General features: G+C 45.4%; 1 protein-coding gene across 1 annotated transcript in view; it reads right to left on the bottom strand.

Moving 5' to 3' along the window:
• FGFR2 (fibroblast growth factor receptor 2) overlaps positions 1 to 27,916 on the bottom strand; it is a 101,264-nt gene that overhangs the window by 35,849 nt on the left and 37,499 nt on the right. The window contains exons 5-7 of the mRNA XM_069460337.1: positions 26,497 to 26,666; positions 15,728 to 15,851; positions 449 to 639 (exon numbers count right to left, since the gene is read on the bottom strand). Coding sequence (XP_069316438.1) covers positions 449 to 639; positions 15,728 to 15,851; positions 26,497 to 26,666 — 485 coding nt within the window. The remainder of the gene's footprint in view (positions 1 to 448; positions 640 to 15,727; positions 15,852 to 26,496; positions 26,667 to 27,916) is intronic.

Below are 27,916 nucleotides of genomic sequence, written 5' to 3' on the forward strand. Positions count from 1 at the left end.
GTGGCTACTAAAATCGGATCCTAACATCATATTACTAGAAAACGATATCAGAGTGACAATAAACATTGGTACAATGTCTTGAGCTTATAAAGCTCTTTCCATCTGCTCCATCCGTTTATTCTGTACAACCACCCTGCAGGGGAGATAATATTGTCATCCCCACTTTTATGGACGTGCAGCTAAGCCTCAGTGTCTAAGATCTCAAGGCTGATAAAAAGCTGCACTATGCCGTCTCCAAGTTTAGCAGTTCTTCCCTATTCCAGGGCTTCCTTCTGAAATGTTACTAGCAAGCCTAATCATCTGCTAATTCCTTAACATACTCTCTACTGGCCAGTCAAAAAAAAAGAGAATCCTCTTCTCTCAAATCCAACAGGAAATTAAAGAACCAGTGGCCAAACCCACTACGGAGACCCCAGTATGGGCACGTTCAGATTCAGAAAGTCCTCACCTTGAGAACCTTGAGGTAGGGCAGCCCGTCGGGCCCGTATTTACTGCCATTCTTTTCGACATGCTTGATCCACTGGATGTGGGGCTGGGCATCGCTGTAAACTTTGCAGACGAACTCCACGTCACCTCCGACCACCGTGGAGGCATTTGCCGGCAGTCCAGCTTGGAGGATGGGCCGGTGTGGCGAGCGCTCTGACGGAGAGAGGGAAGAAAGGAGGGGCAGGGATGGGAGAAGGAGAGGCCAATAAATAAGTCGTGTTGTCCAGAAGGCTGTCCGTGAACTCGAGCCAGGAAGGCCTCAAGTCTGCTGGCTGACTCCCTTGGAATAACACCGCGGCCCCGTGCAGAACAAAAATGACTTCAAAGGACACCGCTGGAGCATGACTCTTGTGAAAAGAATACTTATTTTGGAAAATCGGGAAAAGAACGTATTATATCCAAGTTATTAATATTTTCTGTCCTTGGTCACCTAATGAGTAAGGGGAAGGATTTCACTTTGACAATCTAAAAGACAAGTGGCAGGAAAACATGAGCCTCTCCACTTATTTCATTTGGGAAAATCTCAAAGACCCACCTCGATCATAAGCTTAACGTCAAGGGCAAGTAACAAGACTAACTTTAAGGTCACCTTAAATACCAAAAATGGCCCCTACAGGCACAATGTCTCCCAATGCATTTCTAAGATGCTCTGTGAAGACATCCATCCCTTGTTCATAAAATTAAATTAAAAGCTGAAGCCCAAAGTTATGAACAGACCATGCTAACAATGGGGCTCATCTCTTTATTAGGGAATTTTCTCCATTCATTTATTCTTTATTCACCCATTCATTTCATTGATAAACATCAATTGTTACTCTACACCAGGTATTTACTAGATGAACAAGTACACATTCCTTTGCATGTTAAGCACTATTCACAATAGCCAAGATATGGAAACACCCTAAATATCCATTGACAGATGAATCGATAAAATTAAAAATGTGGTCTATAGATACAATGAATACCATTCAGCTTTTAAAAAGAAGGAAATTTTGCACCGTGTGACAATGTGGAAGGCATTACGCTAAGTGAAATAGGACAGTTACAGAAAGACACACACTGCATGATTCCACTTATGTGAGGTGTCTAGCCAAATTCATAGAATCTAAGAGTGGAATGGTGGCTGCCAGGGGCTGGGGCAGAGAAGGAAATGGAGAGTTGCCGATCACGACCATAAAGGTTCAGTCGTGCAAGATGAGTAAGTTCTAGAGATCTTATGTCCAACACTTTACCTACAGGCAGTCAGCAAGAACGCATTATACACTTAAAAAATTTGTTAAGATGGGATGTTTTTAGTGTTCAGTCTCATGTTTAGTGTTCTTACAACAATAAAATAAAAGGTATTAAATTAAAAGAATTAAGTAACAGACCAGACTGTTGTGTGATCTTGTCCCTATAAAAGCACTATGATTAGAAACTTACTGGAAGCTTCCTACATGGCAGCTCTGTCAAGAGCCACACAAAACCCAAGCATGGGACCACTCACAAATACAACTCCATCTCACAGGCCTGTGCCTACCAGCCTCCCCCCTGTCCTCCTCCCCCAACTGTGAGCAACCCTGACTTCAGCTTCCAGCTTAAAAAACAGCCAAGGGAAATACGGAGATCCCAGCAGCTCAACACACCAAAGATGTCTCCACACTGCACCTGAGAAGCCCTGTGCACTGGGCTAGAAACAGCAAATTAGAACAATAGATACCTATGCCTTCCTATATCTGAACCTTTCAGATGAAAATATCATTGAGTGGAATTTGTTGGACAAGAGCCAGACCACGTGTAAATTGATTTTACTGCACAAGCCTCTTGCTGGCCTTTAAAAAATTTTGTTAAAACAAAGAAAAAAGTGCTAGAGGTTATCCTTAGCACATTTCATTCCAGAATCTCCCACCAATTCATGGACACCGACATTTTCACATTATAAAGATAAGGATTTCAGAGCCCCGAAGAAGTCATTCATTTGCCCCAATATCACCCACGCAGACTGAGCAAAGAACCAGAAGTCAAGACAACTAGTTTTTCTGGGCAGAAAATCTCAAACCTGGATCCCTCCAAACAGCACATGAAACCCTTGTTCTTTGGCCGATACACCGGCCCAGGGATGGGCCACAGCAAGGACCACAGGGACCTGTTAGCGGCTGGCAGTGACGCAGGTCTGTTTTCATCCCTACTAGCTCATGCATGTGGGAAGGATGGAGTTAAATCCACACACACACTCTTCTTCTCCCCACTCCTCACCAGGCCTCCTACCAGGAGACTTCTCAGCATGAGGTGAAGTTGTCCTCTGGGCTGGGTACTGCCAGCCAAGTTCACAAACCTTGCTCCTTCGTACCTAGCCAATATTAAGATTTACTCCTTCCCATGAGAAAAGCCAACTTTAGGTATCAACTCAGTCCCTGGCTTAGTTTTCTAGTTTTGTGCTCTCGGGTGCATGTATGTATGTATGTATGTGTAGGGGTGTGTGTGTGTGCGCGTGTTTTAAGATAAATACTTACAGTGGGCCTAAATACCTATTCTTAGAAACAAAAGTACTATAAAGTCTTAAATGTCATAGGCCAGATCAACTGAATTTCAAACCAAGTCATCTTTCTTAAACATACTTGTTTCTAATAAATCGTTTCACAAGCAAACATTGTGCATGTAATACCAAATAATGATGCCCCGCGAACAATGAGTGCTTTCAGACAGCCCGACATCTCCGGCCTGCGCCAGCCTTCCACGGGGAATGTAGTCGCTGGGCAACACTGGCAAAGCCCACTACAGAGCCGCAGTCTTGTTTTACTTGTGGTCAAAGTGCTGTTGAGCTCCAGTTATTAAGTTATTCCATTGCTATCCAGACTATTTTAAGTTATTCCATTGCTATCTGGACTATTTTCTCACACACACACACACACACACACACACACACAAAACCAACCTTCGCAATGGTTTGATGTTATTGCATTTGCAAATTACAGCATTCCAAATGTTACACGCTTACAGTCTTGAATTCATCTTTTCAAATTTTCTCACCTTATACAAAATAACTTCTTAACCACCCCCTCTCCCCCTCGGCCCTTTTCTCACTTCTGGTACAAAAACTGCAAGCAGGATCACTCTGTAATAGAAACCTTACACTGTCTTCCAAAACTTATTACAGCTGCCTTCAGTATAAAATGAAACCTTAGAGAATGTTATTTAAAATGTTTTTTAAAAGTCAGTAGGTCTCATGTTTCGTTTCTCCACATCAGGCTTTGATTTCCTTTGCAACCTTATTCTCTGCCCTTAAACAAGTCGGAGAAGGAGGCCTGAACGTCTTGGAAAAGGTCCCTGGATGCCAGCATCCGCCTACCAAGCCCCGCACTCTTCTCCCGCCCTTCAGCAGTGCTTCCCCTCGGAGTCCATCGGAATCTTAAGAACGGTGATCAGGAAGTGGATGACAGCCCCTGGACTCCTGTTCTAACTTCTGAAAAAGTGAGGTGACAGCAGAGAGCAGACGGCTGATGAGGACGCAGGCTGGGCAGCACTGGGCCCCTCCGCTTGGGAAGGAGGCAGAGGCAGTGGGAACAATGACCCCGACGGCCAGGGTGTCTCCCCACCAGGAACCTCACCAGGCCCTGGGCAGACCAAACCCCTCAGGTTGGCAGCTTTTTGCAGCGAGCCGATATAAAGAGAATTAGCCGGTGAATTATGTCTCTGGGTGTGGACTGAAGCCCAGGGCTGGCTCTCCTCTTCTTCCAGGTGATAACAAAAATCACATCGTCTCCACCAGGAAGGATTTACAATTTTAGGCAAGGTCATCTTATACGTGTTTAACTCTCAGATGTTATGTACATAAAACAGATCTTTCTTTCTCGGGGGGTGGGGGCAGGCAGGGGAGTAGTGCAATGAATACACGGAAAACAGAAAGGCAGACGCACAGCTCGCCCCTGTTTATTTACTGCAATATGTATATTTTTTCTGAGTTCAGCAGGTTCCAAAGGTACAGTGCATGGACCTGGAACAGGATGAGAAACTTTAAAATAGCAATTCAAAGGTCCCTGTGTGAATTCCAAATGAAGGCAGACTGGAAAGCAGTCCAAAGGGTGCGGCTGCTGCCGATGGGACAGTTGGCTGCACTGCTGGAATGAGGTTCCACCAAATAAACGCGTAGTAAACACAGACTGAAGTGCTTTAAAAACTGCATTCCCTCCTGCGTTCCCTCTCTCCCCCTCTCTCTGTCTCACCCCTTCCTTCAAGTGTCCACTCTGCTAAAGCAGAAAGCCCAGCTGCTGAGAGTTTAAACATTGAGCTGGGCTCTCTCAAGCCCTGCTCTGTAGCTGGGAGCCATAACCCAGCTACAGACTGCAAGACGAAAACACAGCCTGCCTCATTCCAAAAGGTAATTATTGAGAGGGAGAGAGACAGAGAAAATACCTGAGTGACAAAGAATAAATCTTTGTTAATTGACCATTGAAATTTTATAACAGGCCAGTCCTCCTCTGGACACAGTAGTATGTTTGCTCATAGGAGATCTACAACTTTTGCTCTGACGTAACAAAGGCCATAAAAAACATCCACCAAGCAGAGAGGCCTCATGTCTACAGGCTCAGTAAACACGCATCCCGGAGAACTGGGCTCTTAAATTACACCTATAAATTAATCAAGCCCAGAGTCGCTGGCTTCCTGGCACACACTGGTCTCCTGAGTATTTCTCCCCAAAAGTGAAGCAGTGCTTGCCACAAAGAACCATGTCAAAGCCGCTCTCTCTGGCAGCCAAACACCAAGAGACTCGAATGGCACCCAGTTCCCAGTGCTGATCTGGGAACAGCCAGTCTCCTGCTCTCAGGCACCCATTCATTTAGGGAGCACGGATAACCTTGCCTGCTCTGTCTTTAAATTAAAATCAAAATTTAATTACCCTTCCTCCAAAATGGCAGTTTCTTAGCAACTCCAAAGGGCTGAATAGGGAAAGAACATTCTGCGATTTGCAGGACAAGTGAAAACAACTGAGAATTCTTTTTCTAAAGCCTAGCCTAGCTTTTTTCTAAAGAGTAGGCGGTGGTTGCTTTTGTTGCATAAAAACACACTAAACCAGTTAGCAAGAGGCACGGTTATTAGGAGGAAGAGGCAGATCAAAGCCCTCTGAAGTTTGAGGAGCCCCGATAACCTGCTAAAGGCCTCACGCTAATTACAATTAGTAGAATGAGTTCATTGCCTAATGCACTCAAACCAGACGGGCTAAATCTAGCTGGGTTGTGAGTTTTGTTTTGTTTTCCCTAAGCTTTCTGAGGCCTCTGGAGGTCGGCACAAAGGAAGGTCAGAACTAAAACTGATCAGCAGAAAAGGGGAAGGTGAGGATGGGAAGCAGTACTATACTTTCAGAAAGAGGCCAGGTGCCAGTATTCTGGCGTGTCACCTACTAGAACAGGTGACTGACCTGGGATGCTGGGCACTCTGCATTACTTTTTTTTTTAAATCTCATTTTTGTAGAAGGTGACAGGTTTGCTGCTCTTTCTGCCTCGCAGGCCTGGCTGCATTTTCCTTTCTGAATTTTGTTCTTCTCTCCCCTTTGCTGTCGGGTCACCCAGGTGTCCCCATCTTCTTCCTGGACATCTGACTCTCAAAAGTCCTGAAGAATTGGGCGGGGCATCAGCTTCCTCTAAACCACACAAGTCTCTTTGCAGAGGCAGCAAAGTCTTCAGAGCAAGCTTGTTCGGGGAAAGAAAGATGAGGTGTCTCCCCTCCAGCACTGAAGTCACAAAGTGACTTACGGAGGCTGCACCATGTGAACTGCAAATGCAAAACACCATTAATTCTTGGTGCTGGCTCAATGATGTGGACAAGCCCAGCAAAGTGCTGGCGGGGCTCAGGCCTGGGAAGGCTGAAGCAGGTGGAGGCGAAGTACCTTCCCTAATTAACGTCACAGACTATATTATTTGGCTTGCGGCTGAGTGGCTTCCACCAGCTGGGTATCAATTTGAGTCTGCTTGGGCGAATTACAGGAGTGGATTGTGTGCTATTTACACCCTAAATGTTTAAGACACCCTGAGCTCTGCTCCTTCAAAAAGTTTAACCAAAACTTAAGACTCCTTGGTGACCACAGAGTTATGCCAAATATAGGTTCAAAAATGCCTTTCCTTTTGTTAAAAGGAGATGTGTGGCTTTGGGGTAATGAAAAAGTTCTGGAGGCAGATCGTGGTGATGGCTGCACAACAATTTGAATGCACTTAATGTCACTGAATTAAACATTCAAAGATGGTTAAAATAGTTTACATTTTTATGCTATGTATATTTTACCTCCACGTTTTTAAAAAAGGAGACATGGCAAAGGTGACAATATCACAGAGGTAACAAGATATATTTCCAGGGTCGTGGAAAACCTACCTTCTCAATTAGCTAAGTGTATTTACCTTGCCCAGTTTACTAAATGAGAGCTTTTCTCTCTCCCAACACAAAGACTTTGCACAAGGTCCCTCCCTATATTGTGCTTTGGTTTTGATGCTGATGTAAAACTCAGACGTCAGCCTCCTTGAGCTGCCTCCTGAGGAGCCGGGGTAAACACAGCTGACAGCCTCCTGCAGGAGACCCACATCACAGAGCCCGGCACCCCACCACCGGCCACAGGGGGTGCAGCAGCCTTCAGGAATGCAAGATTCTCAGCTGGTGTCTGCCTAGCTGGGTTTCCTTCATGGGAAGAAGATGTTGGAAAAATTAAAAAAAAAAAATTGTCCAAGAATTAATATACTCTCTTGTTACAAAAGCTGAACTTCCAATACTCTAGTATCATCTCTCAAATGATTTACAAAGAGGCTGAAAACCAAACCACTGGGGAGTCCCCAATCAGAGAGAGCACCACTCAACATGAAGCTCCTTGGCTTTGAAATATTTGCAAGTATCTGTCAAAAAGGATCCAGTTAGCCCACGTTTAGAAATCTGTCCTAGAAAAATATTCATACAGATGCCCAATAAAGAGGCGTGTACAAAACTTGTCACTGTAGCATTTTTTTTATAACTGGAAGACAAAAGATGTACACAAACTACACCGAATCAATGACAGGACGGCATATCGGCCACTAGTGAGAATGAAGTAGATAGACACGCACAGATGTGGCAGGATGTCGTGGTGAAAAGGTTGACAGGTTTCGCCAACTTTCACCACCTAAAAGCCTTTCTTCTAGAGGAAGTCTAGAGAAACCCATCATGCTAATCTCTCACACCACACGCCTTGTTTTGCTCCTGGGGAGTTTCAAGCAGAAAGAAAAGCTTTCAGCCCATCTGAGCAAACAAGAAACGCTTCCCTTTGCTGTGAACAACATGAGAAGTTGAAGGATAAACCCTGCTTGTTTTCTTGGAGACGAAACCCAGAAACTGGAAATAACGGCGGTTCTGGATACCCCTCAGCACAGCATCCGCTAAGAGAAGCTTCAGAACAGTCGGCCGCTGACAAAAGGTCACATCCAACCCCCGCGTCTCTTCTCACTGCCCAGCCTGCTGGGAGGCCTGGAGTCAGCCCTTTCCCCAGTGAAGGGTCAGCGATGGCCTCACACACAGAATTATTTTGTTTCTCTTGACCAGAAGATAAAGTTTAAAGGACTGAGTCCTTCAGCGTTCAGTCTCAGGGCAGAGTGTACACTGAGCCAGTAAAATGAGAACTCCCTTTCTCAACTGAAGCACAGCTTCCAAAAGATCCTTCTAGCATCATATCCAATGCCTGTCTTCTCAAAAGATGCGCTCGCTCCCTGATGTGATGGGGACTATGTCTGGGACACCATCTGACCTGCTGATCTGTATACGTAGCCGGGAGGGACGGAATTCCTACAGGCCTTGTTTGAGAGGATCCTATATGGGGAGGTGCTAGGAGAAAGAAAGAAAACGTTGGAGTTCCATGGAGATCCAGGAACCTCCAACCCTACTGATCATCTTCTCACGGTGAGAATTCTCTGGGATTCTTGGTGCCATGAAATGAGAACTCCGTGAGGACAAAGCCTGTGTCCCATTCAAGTGACGATCACACTCTAGATGAAGCCCAGGCTGCTCTGACATATTATGTGCTCCATAGACAGAAGACTCATCACTGCAATGCAGTAAATACAGACAATCCCGGCTGGAGTGCTCTGCTCTCCCTCCAAACCAGGGAGATAAGGTTCTTGCTGCCGCATCTCTCTCTTCTCAGAAGGTGAACCAGACCCAGCTCCCATAGCAACACCAACACCCTCGGCATCTCTTCCCCCGCAGCCTCCTGCATTTGACCAACCACGATGAAAGACGTTCAGCAACTCTCACAGCCACCCTTCCAAATCAAACCTGCTCTCCAAGTGGGGAGCACATCCTATTACAATACCCCACCTTCTCCCTGACTGTGAAAATTAGCAAACACGAAGGCCATGAATACCAGAGTGGGGTGTCAAGAGACACGTTATTTAAGAGGGGAAGAATACAGTGGCGTGTCCACACTCACATCTTAACAAGAGTTGGCATAAAATTTCCTAACTGGGGCCTTTCAGTTTGTAAAATTGGCCACTGATTAAGCCGTATGAGTGAGTTTAGAGAGAAACTGCAGATTTCTTGCTTTGGAATTTGCAATACACTAAGAACCACAGAACTCCCAGTATAAGTCACTCATTAAGCTATTTTTCCATGATTTCAGTTCGGCACGTAACGATAGAGACCTTGCTGAGTTCTGGCCCACGGCTGCGCACCGTGACTGCCCTCAGTGAATCCGCATCTTCACGGCGAGTTCACTTGCTCAAGCTCTGACACAAGTAGCTCTCTCTGCCCATCTGCACCTGGATCTTCAGGTATGGTGAAGAGACCCTCTTCCTACATAAAACTGTAAGACATTAACTTGATTATAACACTTCTACATCCTGTTTGCCCACACTTAATGCCAAGATTAGACAACAGACCAAATATTAGCCCTCTCTCCAGCCACCTCACGCAGGCCCCCTGCCAGAGTCGAAAGCGATCGATAGGGCTTCCTTCCTCCACTGCAGGGCAAAGGGCAATGAACAGCTTGCAGGGAACATGGCAAAAACGCTGATACCACAAAGTTCTAACATGTCCCGTCCACACTAGCTGTGCCTGCTGCAACGCCGGGAGCTGGCACCCACACAGTACCACCTGCTCTCCAGGCCTGGAGGGAACAACTTCTTGCGGGTATCAGTTCTGCAGGGAAGGCTGGGTTTGCCCGTCAGTACGTTTGGTGTGATCTAGCTGCCCGAGGACCAGCCTTTGCCCCCTGGAACCCCTGCTCTGCAGCAGTCAAAAGCTCATCAAACAGTAGCTACCAAAGGAAGTTTTGAAATCTCGTCCTGGAGGGAAGGATAGGACTGAGCCCTGCTTTCATCAGGGATCGGCCAAGTGTGCATGTCTCAGTCTAGAGATGCAAGAGGAGGCGCGGGACCACCTAATGATGGCGGCCAACAGTCACGTGGTACTGTTAATACTATATAAAAGCACTGCCCCGCCTACCACCCCCTCCTCCCAACAGAGCTGCAAGGAAAGCGGGAGTTTTCACCCCCGTTTTACAGACAAGGGAACTGAGGCTTAGAAGTTCCATGACTTTTCTGAGGCCACAGAGCTAGCAAGGATGGATAATTTGAATGCCCCTCCCCCATGTCATTCCCACTGGAACCTCCCGAGATGCCATCTGTCAGGGAGGGGCGACCCTTGCGGGCTGGCTGTGACAGCGATGGCTGGGAAGAAAAGGAGGCTGCTGGGGCCACAGAAACAGCACCAGGAGTCCGCTCCCTGCGCAGCCCCCACTCCAGTTCCTGATCTCCCGCTAACCAAACGAGCCCACTCAGAAAGGCAGTCGCTGTGACCTATTACCTGGCATGCCACCTCAATCCATTTTTAATAGAGGGGCTTTCTACCTCCCTCCAGCGAGATTTCACAACTCTAAAGCTGGCACGCAGAGCCAGTATCAGGATAAAACCTCAAGTCTTAAACTTAAAGCAAGAAATGCAAAAGAATTTGTTGGCAGCAAGATCATGAATATGGAAAAATCAAATGAGGCCTGGCCAGGAAGCCTGTAAGTCAGGAGGCTTCAAGTTCAGAGCCCCACCGGGATGTAGGGAGCTGAGGCCTCGTGTGGCGGAAGGCACAAGTGTTACAACCTAGACTAGAAGGTAACGGTCAGGCGCTCAGTGCGGGAAAATCTCCAGGTACGCAGACTCTTGTCCTTTAGCTACCACCACGGCCACTTTTCATCACACAAAGAAACCAAGCTCTGTCCAGAAGCCATGGTATGAGAAACCAGGACTGAGAATTGCCTTCTACCAGGGCCAAGTGTGCAGGAAGGACAGAATTCTGACAGCTTTGGTAATAAACTCACCAGTTAATTAATTAACGAGGTCACCACTTCTTCATTTACTTAGCTACTGTTTTGTTCCAAACCCACAAGAGAGTCCCAACTTCACACCACAGAGGTGGTCTGAGGGACTCTGACTTGTCTCTGTCCCTTCTCCTCTGCTCCGTGATCACACTGGGACCTTTGTCTCCCCAGGACAGAGGCTGCCCCAAGCAGTAAACAATTTGCACAATTTCTCCTTCTCCCGCTGAGCACGGGCTGCCAGAACATCAATGCCAGGTGTCAACTCCACAGTCAGGCTTATCAGTCAGTGCCTGGAATAAACGACACTTCGTTCCTCCTGAACACACACCTGAGGGGGAGTCAGGGCTGGGACAGATTCCCCTGTGCTTTCCGGCTGTGTCCCATCATGTCCGGAGCCGCGACACGGCGGATATGTCAAGGGCTGGTCGACAGCGCCATCCTGGTCTGCCGCCAGGCAAGTCGGGGCTGGTGGCGATGCCTCAGTGGCCTCCGCCCAGCCAGAAGTGACGCGTGGCCCGACAGGCCCCCAGCTCTCCCCTGAGACACCGTCTGCTGCTTACAGCTGTCACTCGGGACAGCAGAGGGCAGGGACAAATTTCCGGAAAGTTAAACTGATAAGGGAGAAGACACAGCTGGCCGTGGCAAACCCAGAGGCACTGTTCGCACCTCCACTGAACTCTGCTCCCCGAAATATCAAATGCCAGGTGGAAAGCTCATCTGACGGTCTGTGGAAATGCAGACCTGCTCCAAAGGAGCAGAAGTCCATGATGCAAAGCCAAAGGGTCTCCGTGAGTGAGGAGGAGCACCCGGTGTCTTGAAGATGTCCATCTTTCTCTCTCACATTTTTGTTTTTTGCAGCAAAGAGCTGGAAGTGGGGTCAGGAGCAGCAGCACCTTCTCAGACTCTGGCCGCAGCAGCCACTGCTGGTCCACACCACGGTCAGCACGAGACGCAGCGAGAGGAGCTTTCGTCTGGGTGGGCGTCGAGACGACCTGGGCCGAGGCCCCAGCTCCAGGGCACCTTCTCCAAGTCCTCAGCAAATCACTTATCCCAGCGGAACCTGAGTTTCGTCAACTGTAAAGTGTGGTGAGGGGCACAGGTGGAGGTCGAGAGGCCAACTCAGTGAACTTTAAGGACTCACACTCCAAGATGCTCTCTTGCAAGTCCAGCCACCACGTCAGCCGTGGGACGGCCTTGACCACAGCGCTGACCAGAGGTGGAACTCTCAGCAGGAGACGTGAATGTCAGCCCCTGGCCAGTTCCGCTGGTCCCAAATGCCATTCTGTTTGTCAAATAAGACTTCTGATTGAGTCTCATAAAAGCTATGAAAGATGCCTTCTAACCCTCAGAAGAATCCTGGTATGGAAGGCAGGAAACTGGCCTCTGTTGCTGGCCACCCACATGCCCAGTGGATGGTCTCACCCACTAACCCCAATGACGCCTCGCAACCACTGCAGTGGAATGAATTATGGCCCCCAGGAAGGCACATCCCTGTCCTAAGCCCCCAAACCTATGACCGTGACCTTATTTGGGAAAAAAAAGGTTGTTGCAAATAAGTTAAAAATAGTGAGATTAGCTCATCCTGGATTTAGGGTGGGCCCTAAATCCAATGACAGGTGTCCTCACTAGAGGAGAGGGAGATTTGAGACGCACACAGAGAAAATGACCCCTGAGAAGACGGAGGCAGAGGTTGGAGTGGCCCGTCTACACACCAAGGAAAGCCACCAGCCACCAGAAGGCATGAAGCCTGCCAACACCTTGATTTTGAACTCTCGGGCTCCAGAACTGTAAGAGAATAGATCTCGGTTGTTTTAAGCCAGTTTGTAGTAATGTGTTAGAGCAGCCTAGGAAATGAATATAACCATTGCAGGAATGAGGGAAGTATCATCACTCCAATTGTACCACTGATAAAACAGAGACTTAGAAAAGCTAAATAACCTGTCCCAGGTTGTGGCTTCTTGGTGGCAGGGCCCGTCAGAATCCAGGCCTTCAGCACCACTTTCTGATGAATGGTGCGAAGACTTACCACCTCCCGGAGCCAGCTACTTTAGGGGACCCCATTTTGTTATTGCCACAATTACCAAAATGCAGAGCGTCACACTAATTTTCCCTTGCAGTAAATAGCTGAAAAGTAATGGTGTCAATTTTAATGAGGATCAAGCAAGGCTCCTAAAAGGGCTCCCATAAATGAAAGCATTTCCCTCACACACAACAATGGCCCGCTGTTTAATTCCAGAACACAAGAATGTCACTTAAATTACATGGCTTTTACATTAAAGCGCCTATGGGGATGCCTTTTCCAAGGAAGAATTTCAATAAAAAGATCTCACCCATGTTGATGCTTCATAATATCTGAACCACAAATCTATGTATCATAGCAACAAAGGTAAAACCTTGAAGAATGTGAACGTGAACAGGACTTCACTTTTACTGGGGAAGAGTTTTTGGTTTTCCAGGAAACAGAGAGGTAGCCGAAAAGCTGTGATCACACAGCGATGTTTAAATTCGAGCCCGTGGGCCACCAGAAATTCATTGCTTAAGCATGAATCTTTTTTGTTCCATTTGCGGAGATGTTCAGAATGACTGCCAACTCTGTAAGTCTACATGAGACTCTTTAGCTGACTCAATTCTTATTTTATTAGTGCTTCTCAAAGCAATTACTGGGGTTTTGAGCAGAGATGAGAGTATTTCACACCTCCATCTTTGCTGAAAATGTCTTATACTCCACTGACTTTTGGCTTCTATTTATAAAGAAGGTTCAAGGCTTGGAAAATTATTGGCGTTGAGCTTTAATGGATATTCCCAACCAGCATTGTGTCATTATTGGCCCGCGTGTAGCTGGGCGATCTCCCAAATTTGTGACATAATCAGGCCTCTCTCTGCATTACTCCATACACTCCACGCTCCCTCTGCGTTACCCCACTGAATCATACGCTCTTTTCAACAAGACCGATTGCCAGGGGATTAACATTAGACAGCACAATTCCATTATTCAGCAGCCCAATTCAAATCCCAACCCTAAACTCTAAGAGAGATTTCAGGGCTTCACAGGGATGAGCTGCCAAAAAGCTCAAAAGGGGAGGTGGGGTGAGGGGTTTTGCATGTTTTACATAACAACTCAACCTAAAACCTGCTGTAAGCAAGAGCCCGGCTGGAGTGGCCCTGACATGACTCCCGGATTCCTGGCACGGCCCCAGCCAATCTTAATGAACGATTTGTAGATTTGTAGACCTATATAAAGCCATGATCCCTGAAGACTCTTACAGCACAATTATTTTTTTTCTTACAATAAATTACTTAATTTCAAAATTAGGTATTTAGAACTTTTAGCCCCAAATCTAACTTTCTGCACCAAAATAGAAACACTTTCATGTCAAATTCAGTATATGTGAGGCCCAAGGTAAATTCCAAGTCATGGGCTCTTTGATCGACAGATTTACGGTGCATCGATGCCAAGACAAAGTTAACCATTTTGGTCTCATATTGGAGTGTTACTTCTCTTTGTGTTTGTCTTGTAAAATATCTAAACATAATAATTCTCACTAAAAAACATGCCACAAATATCTCTTTGAGAAAAGACATTCTAAAACTCACTCTTAGGAATATCCACAGGATCGACTTCGTACAAAGACCTATCCAATTTCACATTAAGGTTTCTGAATAACAAGACTAAACCGTGCAAATAAATACTTTTTTCACTGAATGCTTATATGCAAATGCAAGTAAAGACTGTATCATGCTGTCTGAGGCAGGGTGTCTTATAGATTTAATTTCATTTAACTTGATAGAAAATCAAAATGGTTTTCAATTTAATTTTGTTAACCTAAAATTTAAATTAACCAAATCTATGCAATTTGGCTAATTCAGCTTTCAGAAATTTCTTTGGACAATTCAAGTATCTATGGGGTCTCTCTCTTCAAAGAGTATAATTCACTGAAGGAGAAGAAACCCACATGTGAGACAGTGGTGGGGGCACGCACACAGGCAGTGATGTAGGACAGACTTTGTTGACAGAGGCACGGTGGCTGGGCGTGTGTTTGTGGCGTTACCAACAGTCACATGAAGGCAAAATGAATCAGGGTGAACTGTGAGTCGAGACTTCAGCAGAAGTCAGCAACCTGCCTGTGGAGAAGGGCAAACCCAGACAGCTCACGGTGGCAGGTAGAGAGCCACGGTATGGGACAAAACAGACAGAAGATGGCTCCTACGTAGAAGAGGTCGTGACCCACCATCCCTGCAACAATGACACGGCCCAGGTGTAGTTCCACATGTCAGCAATCCTCCAACAAGGCAGAAAACACCCTTTCTTCATCAGTTACAACAAAACCTCATCGTAACAGGCAAAACCTGGGAAAAATTTGGCCTTGAGATGTTAAATTAAAATGGTCTATTTATCTGTGCACTCTGACAAAAAGGTACTTAAAAGCTTATATATATGTGCCCTTTTCACAGAGGAAATAGGTTCCAGGAACAGACACTGAGCTGGCACCGTCCTGTCCAGTGACTTTCTTCCCAGGGAAGTGAAAGGCCCTTTTTCCAGCCAGCGACAGGCTCAGTCCTCATACCTTTTCCTTTACTCTTCAGCCAGCATCATACACTTGTCCCTTCTGGGGCAATGTTGCCTCTCTTTTAAAAACAGAGCCCTCCTGCCATGCATGTGTACCCTTTTCCTGTGCATACTAATATTTTTCAGTGTAATCTCATATAATAACATGCATCTTACATAGGATAACACTGTGAGGCTCAACAGCCTGGCTAATCGGAAAACAGAGTACTATCAAATGGCAGAGAATCCTTCTCGAATGACAGGGTGTGTGAAAAAAGAGTAAGAATAAACCAATTCTCCTTAAACTTTTGGGAGAAACAAGCCTCATTTTCACAATTCCAAATGAGTCGAGCCAGGACAGGCTGGTGTGCAGCTGCCACTGCGAGGAGAAGCCAACTCACCCACGACATCGAGGTGGTAGGTGTGATTGATGGACCCGTAGCCATTCTCCACCACACAGGTGTAATTGCCTTTGTCAGACGGGACCACGCTTTCCATGATGAGGCTCCAATGCTGGTTTCGTACCTGAAAAACCCAAAGTAAAGGTGGTTATTTAATCTCAGCACAGCATACAAACGACTGTGCTTTCTTGATTTAAGGAGAAATGGGAGGAGGCAGGGAAGGGAGAGAAGAGAAGAATCACCTGACTTCTAAATGTGCCTCATAATAAGTACTCAGAATGGTGACAAATGAAAACGATCATCACCACGCTGGTGAGTGCCTGTGACATGGATACGGACACATTCAGGGGGGCAGGAGGATTCAGGGGGTGTAGAGTAGGTCTGTCCCTGCTGTGGATTTGAGAGACCCTCCAGGAGAGGCTGAGGGCCCGGGAGCCTGAACTCCAGCCTGCTGAGCAACCGGCTTGCCACTCAGCAGGAACTCTCAGCCCCTAAAGCACCAAGGAACCATCTAGAGCCAATACTAGTGAGCACTTACTGTATGCCAGGCCCTGCTCTGAGCCCTCCTTCCTGCCTTAGCTAATTTAATTCTCCCAAGGAGTGCATGAGGTAGGCACTGGTATTGTTCCTGGAGCCTTCCGATTTGAAAGCTCTTCGTTTCTTGCCCCAGGGCCCCCAGGTGGTGTGTGGAAGTCTCAAGGAGTTTCAGCTGGGAACTCAGGCCTGCCTTTCCACTTCTGGTGCTGGTGGTGGCTGGAGAGATGTTACATGTTCCCGAGAGACATACCCAGAATTCCAAATATGGGAGCAATGAATCCTTATGAAACGTAAGTTGTATATCCATCTGTTCACAAACTCCTTGAGACTTCAAAGATAAGCAGCACATGTGAAAATAAGTTAGAGTGATTCCTGCCCACGGTTCTGTCAATACACAAACAGACTAATGTGCTTTTAAAATATTTCCATAGACTCAAATTGTCAAACAAGCATGAGTTTTCCTTACCAGGACAAAATGCAACATTCAGTATCTTCAGGGTACAAAGCTTTGACATTTTTATCCAAATCATTCTTTACAGATATTTTGGACAAGGCACTCCGGAGAAATGAAATGAAAAAGCAAAAAGCCAGGTCCTACTAACCTTAACTATCATTTCAGGAATTTCAACTGACCTTCTGAATGGTGCCCTGAGCATCTCAAGTGTTTTGGGCCTTAGTCACACAAAAACCGATAATGCAGGCAGAGCCTTCGCAAGCACGTGAGTGGTTCAAGGAACTGAACTAGAGAATGAAGAAAACCACCTTGTAACTACTCCACTGTAAAAACAGGAGGGCAGGGCAGCTGTCCACTCTGCAAAGCGGCACCAGTGATCAGCCTGCCGAGAGAGGGACGACGCGACAGGAGCAGCAACAATGCCAGCCGCTCGGTCCTGCCCACGCCATCGCTGCAGAGCAGAGTGATCGCTGCTGAGTTCAAAAGCAAGATCGCCGCTCACCACTAACAGTCTTAGGAAGGACCACTGGGGCGGAGGCTGCACTCTTTTCTTCCTAACAGGACACAAGCAGCGAGTTAGGACAGTTCTGGGCAGTCACTTGGCTCAGCTGCTGCTGTCACGGAGGTTGTTTCAGCATCTAACGTCGTGCAGCTGGTGATGGGGAACTGATTCTCACTGCTATAGGTGACAAGAACCTGAAGGCTGCTGATCTACAGTGGAGAGAGTCTGGACTCTGCATCAGAGAAGACCCACATTCTGCTCTTGGCTGGGCCACAGACTTGTAGGAGAACCAAAACAAGAGGCGAGGTCTCCCCTTAGGAGAGATAAGCACCTTCCGTGCAGGATGGGTGTTCTGAAGGAGAGGAGATGTGGGTGCTAAGTTTTCCAGCGTGATGGGAATTCTCGATCTAAATCCTGGCCCCCCGGAGCTACTCTGGAGCTGTCACGCTAAGAGCATGGGAGAGGCAGGGATGAGCTCCTTGACTGGACTTGAGGCAGATGGGCCCACAAGGACAACCCCCCGCCCCCAAGCTCTTAGGGGTATCAGAAATGGTTCTCTCCTTGACTCTGAGGAACCAGTCACATGGCGGGTAACTTAGGATATAGCCACAGGCCCTGACATCACCAAGCCACGTAATCCAGCATTTAGCCCTGCTGTAAATATTCAGTTCTTTGAGCCCCCGCTCAAATGTCATGCCCATAAGCCCTTAATCATGGCTAGTGCCTGTCTCTGGACCCCATCCAAACTGTCAATGTCTTTCTTGCGCCTGGATCCAGATTTGGCACATGGTGTATTCCAAATGGAGTTGAACCTGAACTGCACAGGGAGGGGACATTGTCTTCCTGGCCCAGACACTATCTTGGCATATGCAGCTCAGCATGCTGCTCCCCGTTTTTTTAACCCCAGGGCATATGGTCAGCTCGAGGTCATGCTCGGTGGGGCCACGGCATTCCAAGCAAGATCCCTCTTCAAGGGCACATGCTCCCTGAATATTTACTCCGTGGAGGAGATGTACTACAAATATTAATAAGTTAACATTTATCAAATGCTTTTACAATGAGAAGCACATTTACCAAACAGGGTGTTTCTGCCCTTCCAGAAACCTTGTACTCAATCAATATTGCCACATGCAATGCTGTTAATATTAATTTTCTTACACCATCGCTCCAGTATTTGATTCCTTGACATACCACCAATCCCAAATTTTATGAGCTGTGGCATTTTCCAAATGGATGCCCTTGAAGCCACCAACATTCAAAATGTTTGACACCTTTGTAGGGGATATCCTACCATTAATTAGCAAGCAGCTGCTTAATAGCAAACTAAGCCTCTACAACAGGAACTTTAAAAAGATGGCAAACAAAAGCACAAAGTTTGAGTTATTTTCAATCACTCTGTTTCTAAACCAATATTTAGTATAAACCTAAAGAAAGTATCTTTCCAACAAAAATGTAAGATATGCCCTTCAAGGAGTTTTTCTAAATTCCTCAGATTTTCAGTGCTACAATTCTTTTGCCAGTTAGGCTGAATGCACACACCCCATCTTTGCTTTCACAGAACAGGGAAGGTAATACCCAATAAACATATGAAAAGATGCCTACCCTCATTAATGACCAGGGAAATGCAAATTAAAACAATAATGAGACACTGTTATTCACCAGCTGATTAACAAAAATTAGATAGATCAATGTTATTCAGTACTTGGTAAATGTGTAGGAAAATAGAGACCAAATTGAGAATGGGAACATAAATTGGGAAAAACCTTTTTGTAAAATAATTTGGTGGTACCTATTAAAATTAGCAATGCAGATTTTTTTGGACCCAGTTAAATCTACTAGAAATCTAGCCCACAGAAAATAGCATAATTACTTTGAGGCACATGAACAAAACTGTTGCTTCAAGCCCTGTTTGTCACAGCAAAAAACTGGAATCCATCAAAGAAGAGAGTTATAAACAATGTATAGTTTATCCTATATGAATTAATGCACAGTTCATGCCAACAGACTAGTATATAGTCATAAAAACAATGAGGTATTCTTACATTCAGACCTGGTAAGATATCGATATATAATTATTGATAAATGAAAAACTGTACATTGAATACAAAGAAGTTTACTCATGATTACATTTCATTAAAAAAAAAAAACCAGACACATGCGCAATCCTATAGAAGCCTGCAGGCCTGAAGGTATAAATGTGACTATATGAACATCACTAAAATCAGAAAGAAAATATGTCAAATCAGCAATGCACTGTATACAATCAAGTAGTGGGATTATGAATATTGTCTACTTTTTTCTTATTCTCACTTTTCAGACTTAAGCAGAAATCTCTCACACACGCAAGAAGTAAAATAACACAGCTCCTCGGACACGTGTTTGGTAGTCACAGCTCTGCCGCTGCCTCCGTCTCCCTCCGGCAAACCAAGCACAAACGCCAGGGAGGAAAGAAATCCTGTGCCGACCCACACAAGCACAATTCTTTACTTTCATTCCTGCCCTTGGCCAAATCTTTGTGGAATTCATCATTATTTTTCATCTGCCAAGCAGCAGAATAGGAGAGCATGGGCTTCAAAACTGTTCACTGCAGACTTTTTAAAATAACATTTCAAAACAGAAACAGAGCAGATCGAAGCTAATGGCCTAAACTCTCGAGTGTAGTACAAAAAAAAAAAAAACGGATTCCATACACATTCCGTACCCTGTCAATGCAAAGACGAAAGGTGGCCCAGACAGGTTTTTTCGGAATTTGTCTGTTACTAAATCTCTCAAGGTGCTTGTTAAATTCCTAGCCACCTCCAAGCAACAACTGGGAATGCAGATTTGGTTTGTATGATACCAAAACACCTAGGTGAAAGGTCAAAGACTCAGGCTATCACCTGGATGTTTGGCTTCCACACTGCAAAAAAAAAATCCACACTTTTCCAAATACCCAGGTGTTCGATAGCAAGCAGAATAAACATGCAGAAGCTGGTGGGAAGTTCTACTCTTGTGCCAGGTTGAATGCTGTGTCCCTGTGATGAGAAATACTGCCAAGATTTTCTTCCATCAGTATCAGGGTCCAATTTACCCAGGAATGCCGCAATCCCTTGTAACCCTGGCCTTCAGGAAGGCACCTCATCAGCTGCAATTCCACAGACCAGTTGTCATTAAGATGCACATCTTACTCTCCCCCATCCCCACCCCCACTTCCAGCAGGTTCCTGGAGGGCTACAAACCATCCCTTCCAAACGTGTTTGTGCAAATTGAGCTTACATGTGTCAAGGGCTGTAGAGGCAAACACCTGTTAATGCTTAAACCCCAACCTTGATAGAAGAAGTTTGCTTTTCAGGAGGTGTCCAGAGAACAGGGTGGGGCGACCTGATCCTCTGGACCAGTGAGAGAAACTCTTCCCTCCACTCAGTAAACAGTCACTGGATCTCTCCAGAGCAGGTGGGACGTGAATTACAAAATGCAAGGCTGTTTCCTTACATGCCTGTTGCCTGAAGGCACTCACAAATGTGGCTGCAGAAGGGCATCCGCTGCCTGTTGGACTTAGCTCTTCAAAAATCTCAGGGTCTTCCTCAAAAAGCTAAACAGAGAAATGCCGTATAATCTAGCAATTCCACTCCTAAGTATAGACCCAAAGGAACTGAAAGCAGAGACTCGAGCAGATACTTGTACACCAGCTGCGACATTACTCACGATAGCCAAAAGGTAGGAACAACCTAGTGTCCATCAACAGATGAATGGATAAACAAAATAGGATGTATCCATACAATGGAATATAATTCAGTCATAAAAGGCAATGGAGTTTTGATTCATGCTACAACAAGGAACACCTTGAACACATTAAGTTAAGTGAAACAAGCCAGACACAAAAGGACAAATATCCTATGATTCCACTTATACAAGGTAGCTAGAATAGACAAATTCATAGCAACAAAAAGTAGATTAGAGGTTATCAGGGGCTTGGGGGAGGGGAAATGGGGAATTGCTGCTTAATGAGTACAGAGTTTCTGTTTGAGGTGATGAAAAAGTTTTAGATAGATAGTGGTGATGATTACATAACATTGTGAATATAATTCATGTCTACTAAACTTAAAAATGATCTAACTGGTAAATTTTTATATGTATATTTTACGACAATTAAAAAAAAAAAACTCATAGCCCACAGAGGTCACGGAAGTTGGGAGAAGAGCATCGTACCCCCACTGTGCTCTCACCAGCACACCCTGTGCTAGAAGAGCTTCACATGCTTTCAAGGGAAGCCACTACCTTTGCTGTGTTTCTCTTTTATCAGCAGCAGTGTTTTTACAAAACAGGGAACCACGTTTGAAGAGAGCAGTTTAGGAAGAGCATGAACTTGGTGCAAAACCACCTGGGTCCAAACGGCAGCTCTGCCACCCCTGGGGCACAGGAGCTTCCTCCGAAAGGGGTCAAAGTAACAGCGCCTGCCTCTTCCGGCTGTGGAAGGGCTGAGTGACACGCCACTTGGGGGCACCTGGACAGTCCCCACACAGGGGAGCGCTCAGTAAATGGTGGCTGCTACCAACCCATACCTGTTTCCTCATCAGACTGCTTGATCTGGGAGATTAAGGCGGAAACAGCTGAGAAAAATCTCCAGAAAGTATAAATATGCCGATAAGTACATTGGTCATGATTGTCCCCTAAACACACTTGCAGGTTAAGCATAGCATTTACATCAAAAGTCTTTAACATGACATTTAAGTAACTAACCTAGAAAATGTAAACCTAATAAACCTACGCTTCAAAACAACCCGTTTAGCAGTGACGACAACAAAACATTGTTTTAAGTTGTCTCATCTGAAACAGACTTGGAAATGAACGGCCCATCCTCAGTGATGCTTTGCCCTCTGCTGAGGGGCTTCGTGGGAATATTAGGCCCGAGGACACATGGTGCCGTGGGCTTTTGTGCTGATTTCACAGCCAGGTTGAAGAGTCCTTTATCCTGAGATCCCTCTTGGTCTATGGTCTCGTACACTTCGAAATGGCGTGAAAGATAGTTTTTAAGAATTGCCCCCACCTAAGTCATTACCTAAGAATGAGCTGGGAATTCAGGGAGTCTATTAATAATCTCAGTGGTCTTCTTGCTTTTCTGCATTAAATAGCAATAACTGTTCAGAGCCCTATGAAATATCTAGCCTTAAAGGCAACCTCTTTATAAAAAAAAAAAATCTGTGCTGTTGTTTAAGATGACAAATGGCTGATGCTGAATTATGGTTGTGCTATTAAATCACAGTCCTTAGAGCCAGCAGGGATCAGAGGTTCGGGATTATTGACCCAAACTTCCCGTTTTAAGGGAGGGATCTGAGGCACACAGAGCCTTAAACACTCACCCATGGTCAAGACCGATGGAAAAGCCCAGGCACAAGGACAATTAGGGAGATACAGTTATGACTCAAGTCAAGCTTTACGATTATATTAAGTTAATTACACATTAATAACGTCCAACCAGCCTTTGCCCACATACTTAAAAAAATAATAATTTGACTCTTAATCACCTAAGAGGGCTCAGCATGAATTCTTTAATAAACAAGACTGAACTGCAGAACACCACATCGTTCTATTGGCCATTTTAATTAAAATGAGCTCCCTGTTCCATTTCATAATTCTCTCTGATTTTGTTTGCTTTTTTTTGTTTTCCCTTCTTCCCTTATTGGCCACATATGCATACCGTTTCAAAACAAGCTGTAACGCAGGGGACGAGGGCCAAGGTGCCCGACCCATGAACAGGTAGAAAGAACCAGAAGGAAAGGCCACCAAAGCACAGCCGTGGTTTATGGAATGAGCAGACTGATGAAGGACAAAGAAAAACAAGTGTTTGTTTGCAGAAGCTTTCGGGTCTTTGCTTTCTGAAAAAACGTATCTTGGAAAACTTGACACTTTGCTTCTTCTTTAAATAAAGTGGCAAGTGGACAAGAATCAGAGGAGTGGATGGTTTAGATGTCAGGCCCTCCACGTTTCCGTTGGGCCTCCTTCCGTTTAGGGAAGTGCTGAAGAATGAAAACTAGAAATTGCACAATTATAGTTCCCTCAGGTGAAATGTTCAGAGGCACATTTCTTTATAAGTTTGCATAAGTACTGAAGAAATTATCAAAGAGAAAACCCAACACCAGGACCATGCTCCCTGAACTCTGCCCTCTTCAGACCCTGATGAGGACCGGTGAGGCGGACGCAGGCCAAGGCCAGCTGGGGTGCTCAGAGCCACGTGGGGACGCCCGCAGGTGGGTACAGAGTATGGGCCTCTTTGACCTCCAGTGACTTCAGGACCTGGGTACCTGGGGTTAGCTTAACACTTCATTAGCAAGGATTATGCTTTATGTAACTATGGAATTTCTAAGAGTTTCCAGTATGCCCCAAATGAATGCCCAATGCCAACACTGTTGTGAAAGCCCCTCACTCAGTCCAGGTTAATGACCTCTGCGTGTGGCGAGCTGACCTCCCAGGCCGCCCCACCCCAAGGCCACAGCCTCTTTGTCCAGCAGAGAAAGTCCAGAAGGATGAGAAACTCACGCCAGTCACAGCCAGCACACCATATCCAAGGTGTCATACTCTTCCCCTTTTGCCTTTTTTTTTAAAGCAAAATATATTTTAAGTTTTTATTCCCACGCACTCAAATTCTAATTCTCTTTCACTCCAGAAACGTCTCAAATATGACACAACAAAATCATTTCGCTCATCTGTGCTCCATGAGGATAGGCTATTAAAGGCATTGTGTTGGGGGGGGTTACTCATTTTGCTTTTAGGATATAGGAGCCCTTCATTTTGCGGGATGTTGGCATAAATAATTAAAACTGAACTGCACCTGTTAAAAATCAAGCAGCATTTTCTCATTAGGCACACTTAGTTTTCCAGCATATTTATAATCACAAATTCAGATTTGCAAAAAGCTCCTTACCCATAATAATGATGCCGGTTCCATTTATTTTGAGACCAGGAGACTCTGGGGGCTCAGCAGCTCTCTTTGTACTTATTTGCAAGGCTGTCTTAATTGACGAGATGAGTTAACCACCAGGATTTTGACCACCATGCTCACCCTTAGATTGTATTTAGATAAATCTTTGAAAGTGCACCAATTATGTGAGTTTTCAGAGAACACGTGGCGGTTCAAGCAATCCCAGGGACCATGATTTTAGCGGTATAACCCTTTCTCATCAGCATCCTCAATGAAAGCTTTGTCTATTCGTTATTAAAAAGAAAGATTGTCTTTTTAGAAAAGGGCCAATGTTTCAATCTCATTGGACCTGGTCTAAGGACTGAACTAAGAACAAAAGGGCAAATCACTCCCCTGCCTCCTGGTTCCACCAAGTATGAGCTGTGGATGCCGACTAAAGCACTTCTACTTCCAAGCTTCAAAAGTGCCCACCTTCCAGCAGATCTGCCTCACATCTGTTTCACACATCAACCGCCCCCGCCCCCTACCTGCCCTTGAAATTAACTCATAGGCTTTCCCCATTCTCCTCTGGCTTTTGACCTCTAGATGTTATTTTCTCAATGTTAAAAAAGGCAAAAACTCTGCAGAAGCAAATACTCCTTTAAAGATGAATAACTCTGTATGACATTTCAGCAAAGGGCTCCAGGGCACTTTTAGGTAGAGGGGAAGCTCATTTACCAAAGGCAGGGATGGAGTGGGGCTTCCTGCCATTTAAAGTGATGCTGGTGTGATAAACTCACACCAGAGAGGGTCCCTCCAGACAGCCCTCTGCTGCCACCAAGAAATCCCCTTCCACCTGGCTTGTAAGGACTTGGGATCTGAGCTGAAATGTCTTCTATTCTACCCACTGTGTGGCTTCCCAGATGGGTCCCAGTGATCCCCATGTCCCCTGGCATTCATGTCCTGGGGCAATCTCCTCCCTAGTGACTTGCTTAATAACAGAAAACTGCAAAAGTAGTGATGTCCCTTTCCTGATTATGTTACAGAAGCCTGTGACTTCTCTGTTGCTGTTCTCTCTCTCTCTCTCTCTCTCTCTGGTTCCTCTTGTTTGCTCACCCTGGTGGCAGCAGCTGCCACCATCAGCCACCCTAGGAAGAGGCTCATGTGGCAAAGAACTGTGGGCGGCCTCCAGCCAACAGCCCGTGAGGAACTGAGGCCTTTGGTCCTTTAGCCTGCGAGGAAGGGAATCCTGACAGCAGCCACATGGCGACTCCTTCCCCAGTGCGTCCTTCAGATGAGACCCCAGCCTTAACTACCCTTGATCACGGTCCCAGGAGAGACCTGGAGAAGAAAGACTCAGCCAAGCCACAGCTGGATTCCTAACCCAGTAAATGGTGAGACCATAAATGTTGTTAAAGCCACCATATCTCAGAGTGATTTGTTATGCAACAAGAGGTAACTAATACGCCCACTTATGTTCCAAATGCAACAATGAATGTCATAATAAGGTTTCCCTAAGTCTTCCTCATACGTTAAAGTCTTAAAGTTCTCCACTTCCATACTAAAAAATTTGGCGATTCCATCTCTCTCTTTCTGAGACAACCTTCCTTCCAACTCAGACCAGAAACCTTCCCTGATCTCCTTTATCCTTATTCTCCCAAAGAGCCAACACCACCTTTCTTTGCACACCCACAGGACAACACACGATCTTGTGACTTCATCCCTATCACTGCTCCACAGCCAGCTCTCCTGCTGCCTCCCCTGCTGGACTAGGAGCTGCTCGAGCCTAGGATGGTGCCTGGCACGGAGGGTGCTCAATCGACGTTTGCAGGATGGATGAGCAAAGGCCAGAAGGTGCATCCCAGCATCTGCAGGGAGACAGCTGTCAATCTCAAACTGCCCAGGGAGTGATGACGCTAAATTTCATGGCACTGTGTGATGGGCTCTTCAGAATCCTTGAAAAAGGAGGACAAGGGACGGCCTCTGTCATTTCCACGTGCTCTCCCTTAATGAGTAATATTTCATGCTCCAGTCTCTAATCCAAGTCCGCTCACTATTCATGCGATCCTGCTCCAACAGGGCAACGGGACTAAGGCTTCTCAAATTCCACTCCAGTTTTAGTTTTACAAACTATAAAGCATATAGAAAACAGACCCTCAACTTTCGACCTTTCTGTTGTTAAACTCTCCTCCCATAAAGAACAATGCAAATGGAGACTGCACTTTAAAATGACACGCAAGTCCAGGGTAATCTTTTTTTAAACATCAAACATGGACATGATCGATTATGATAATTACTGATTTTTTAAAAAAATTCCTTCTAGTTCCTGCTAACTTTTGAGTGCGTTTAACAATAAACAGGAATTTAAGAAATAGAATAGTTTGAAAGCTGAATTCTACCTTGTAGCCTCCAATGCGATGCTCCTGCTTAAATTCCTTTCCGTTTTTCAGCCACCTCATGGTTGGTGTTGGATTCCCCCCAGCTGGGCAGCGAAACTTGACAGTATTGGCCGCAGGAACAGCATGTAGACGTTTTTCCATCTTTTCTGTGTTGGTCCAGTACGGTGCTCCTGTTTTGGAAAACAGCATTAAAATGTGTACAGATGGATAGCTTCATCTCCATGTGTAAACTACAGCCAGGTAAGATCATTTCACTTTGTATGTAAAAGATCTGACAGTTTTTACATCTTTGGGTAATATTTACATTTGGAAAATAGTTTCAGAAGTTTAATCCAGCTGGCCTAGCAGAAGGTCCCAGAGAGGGACTGCTTATTGGTTTATGTCTATTAACAGGAATAAGTGTTTGAGGCCCGTTCTCTCTCTTGTTCTTGGTGTCAGAAAATAATTTCATGCCGAACCGTGTTTTAAAATGCTTCTTTATACACAAATTAACCACACATATAACAACAGACGAGTCCTCCAAAAGTATGTCTTTTTAGATCGCCCCACCTTTTAAATGATCACATACACACACCAGTAACAAGTTGTCCCTCAAAAGCCTCACCAACTTATGCATGGGAGCTTTAAAAGGCACTCCGTGGTATAAATTATTTTATTATTACAAAATAATCCAGAGAGGTATCGTTAATTCCCCAGCATTTTATATGACAAATCAAAAAAATCAATATATTTTAAAAACCTTCTTTTTTCTCTTCAGTGGAGCTTATGAACACCATTATCCTACCACCAGCCCATGTGCATAACTTGATAGAAGGCTACCATTTAAATGTCATGTAAAGTCGTGCCCTGTAAATGGCCCTTGAAGTCATAAATACAAGGGAATTTTTTTTAAACTCAAGAAAAGAGGTAAGGTTTTAAATTGCAAGTCCATTTTATCTAAATAAGAGCCACAGCATCAGTCCGAATCCCGCTGTAAATTTTTCACACCTGCTGGTACTGACCACGCCTGCCTGACTGCGTGTGATGTGCTTGCTAAGCACGGCTTGATCAGCTCTTAACATGCCTGACACATGAATCCTCACAGTCAACAATGAGAAAGGCACTACCATAATCCCCATTTACAGGTAGGGAAACCAAGGCACAGAGAAGTTAATTTAATCTGCTAAAAGGCACGAAGCTTGGAAGAAGTGCAGCCAGGATTTGAACCAAATCTGTCTCATGCCAGAGCCCACTGTCTTCAACTCTACTCTCCACCGTTAGGAAGAGCCGGCTTCTCCAGCAGTTGGGATCCGGAACCCATACCTTCAATTACTCTGATGTTTAAGTCTAGAGTTGGGGGCAGCCCACCTGGGCGAAAGGCACACTTCTTCCTTCACTACTGTCCAGAACTTCCAATGGAGACTTGTGCCTCAAGTTAATT

This window comes from Eulemur rufifrons, chromosome 28 (genome assembly GCF_041146395.1).
Source record: "Eulemur rufifrons isolate Redbay chromosome 28, OSU_ERuf_1, whole genome shotgun sequence".
Lineage (NCBI taxonomy): Eukaryota > Metazoa > Chordata > Mammalia > Primates > Lemuridae > Eulemur > Eulemur rufifrons.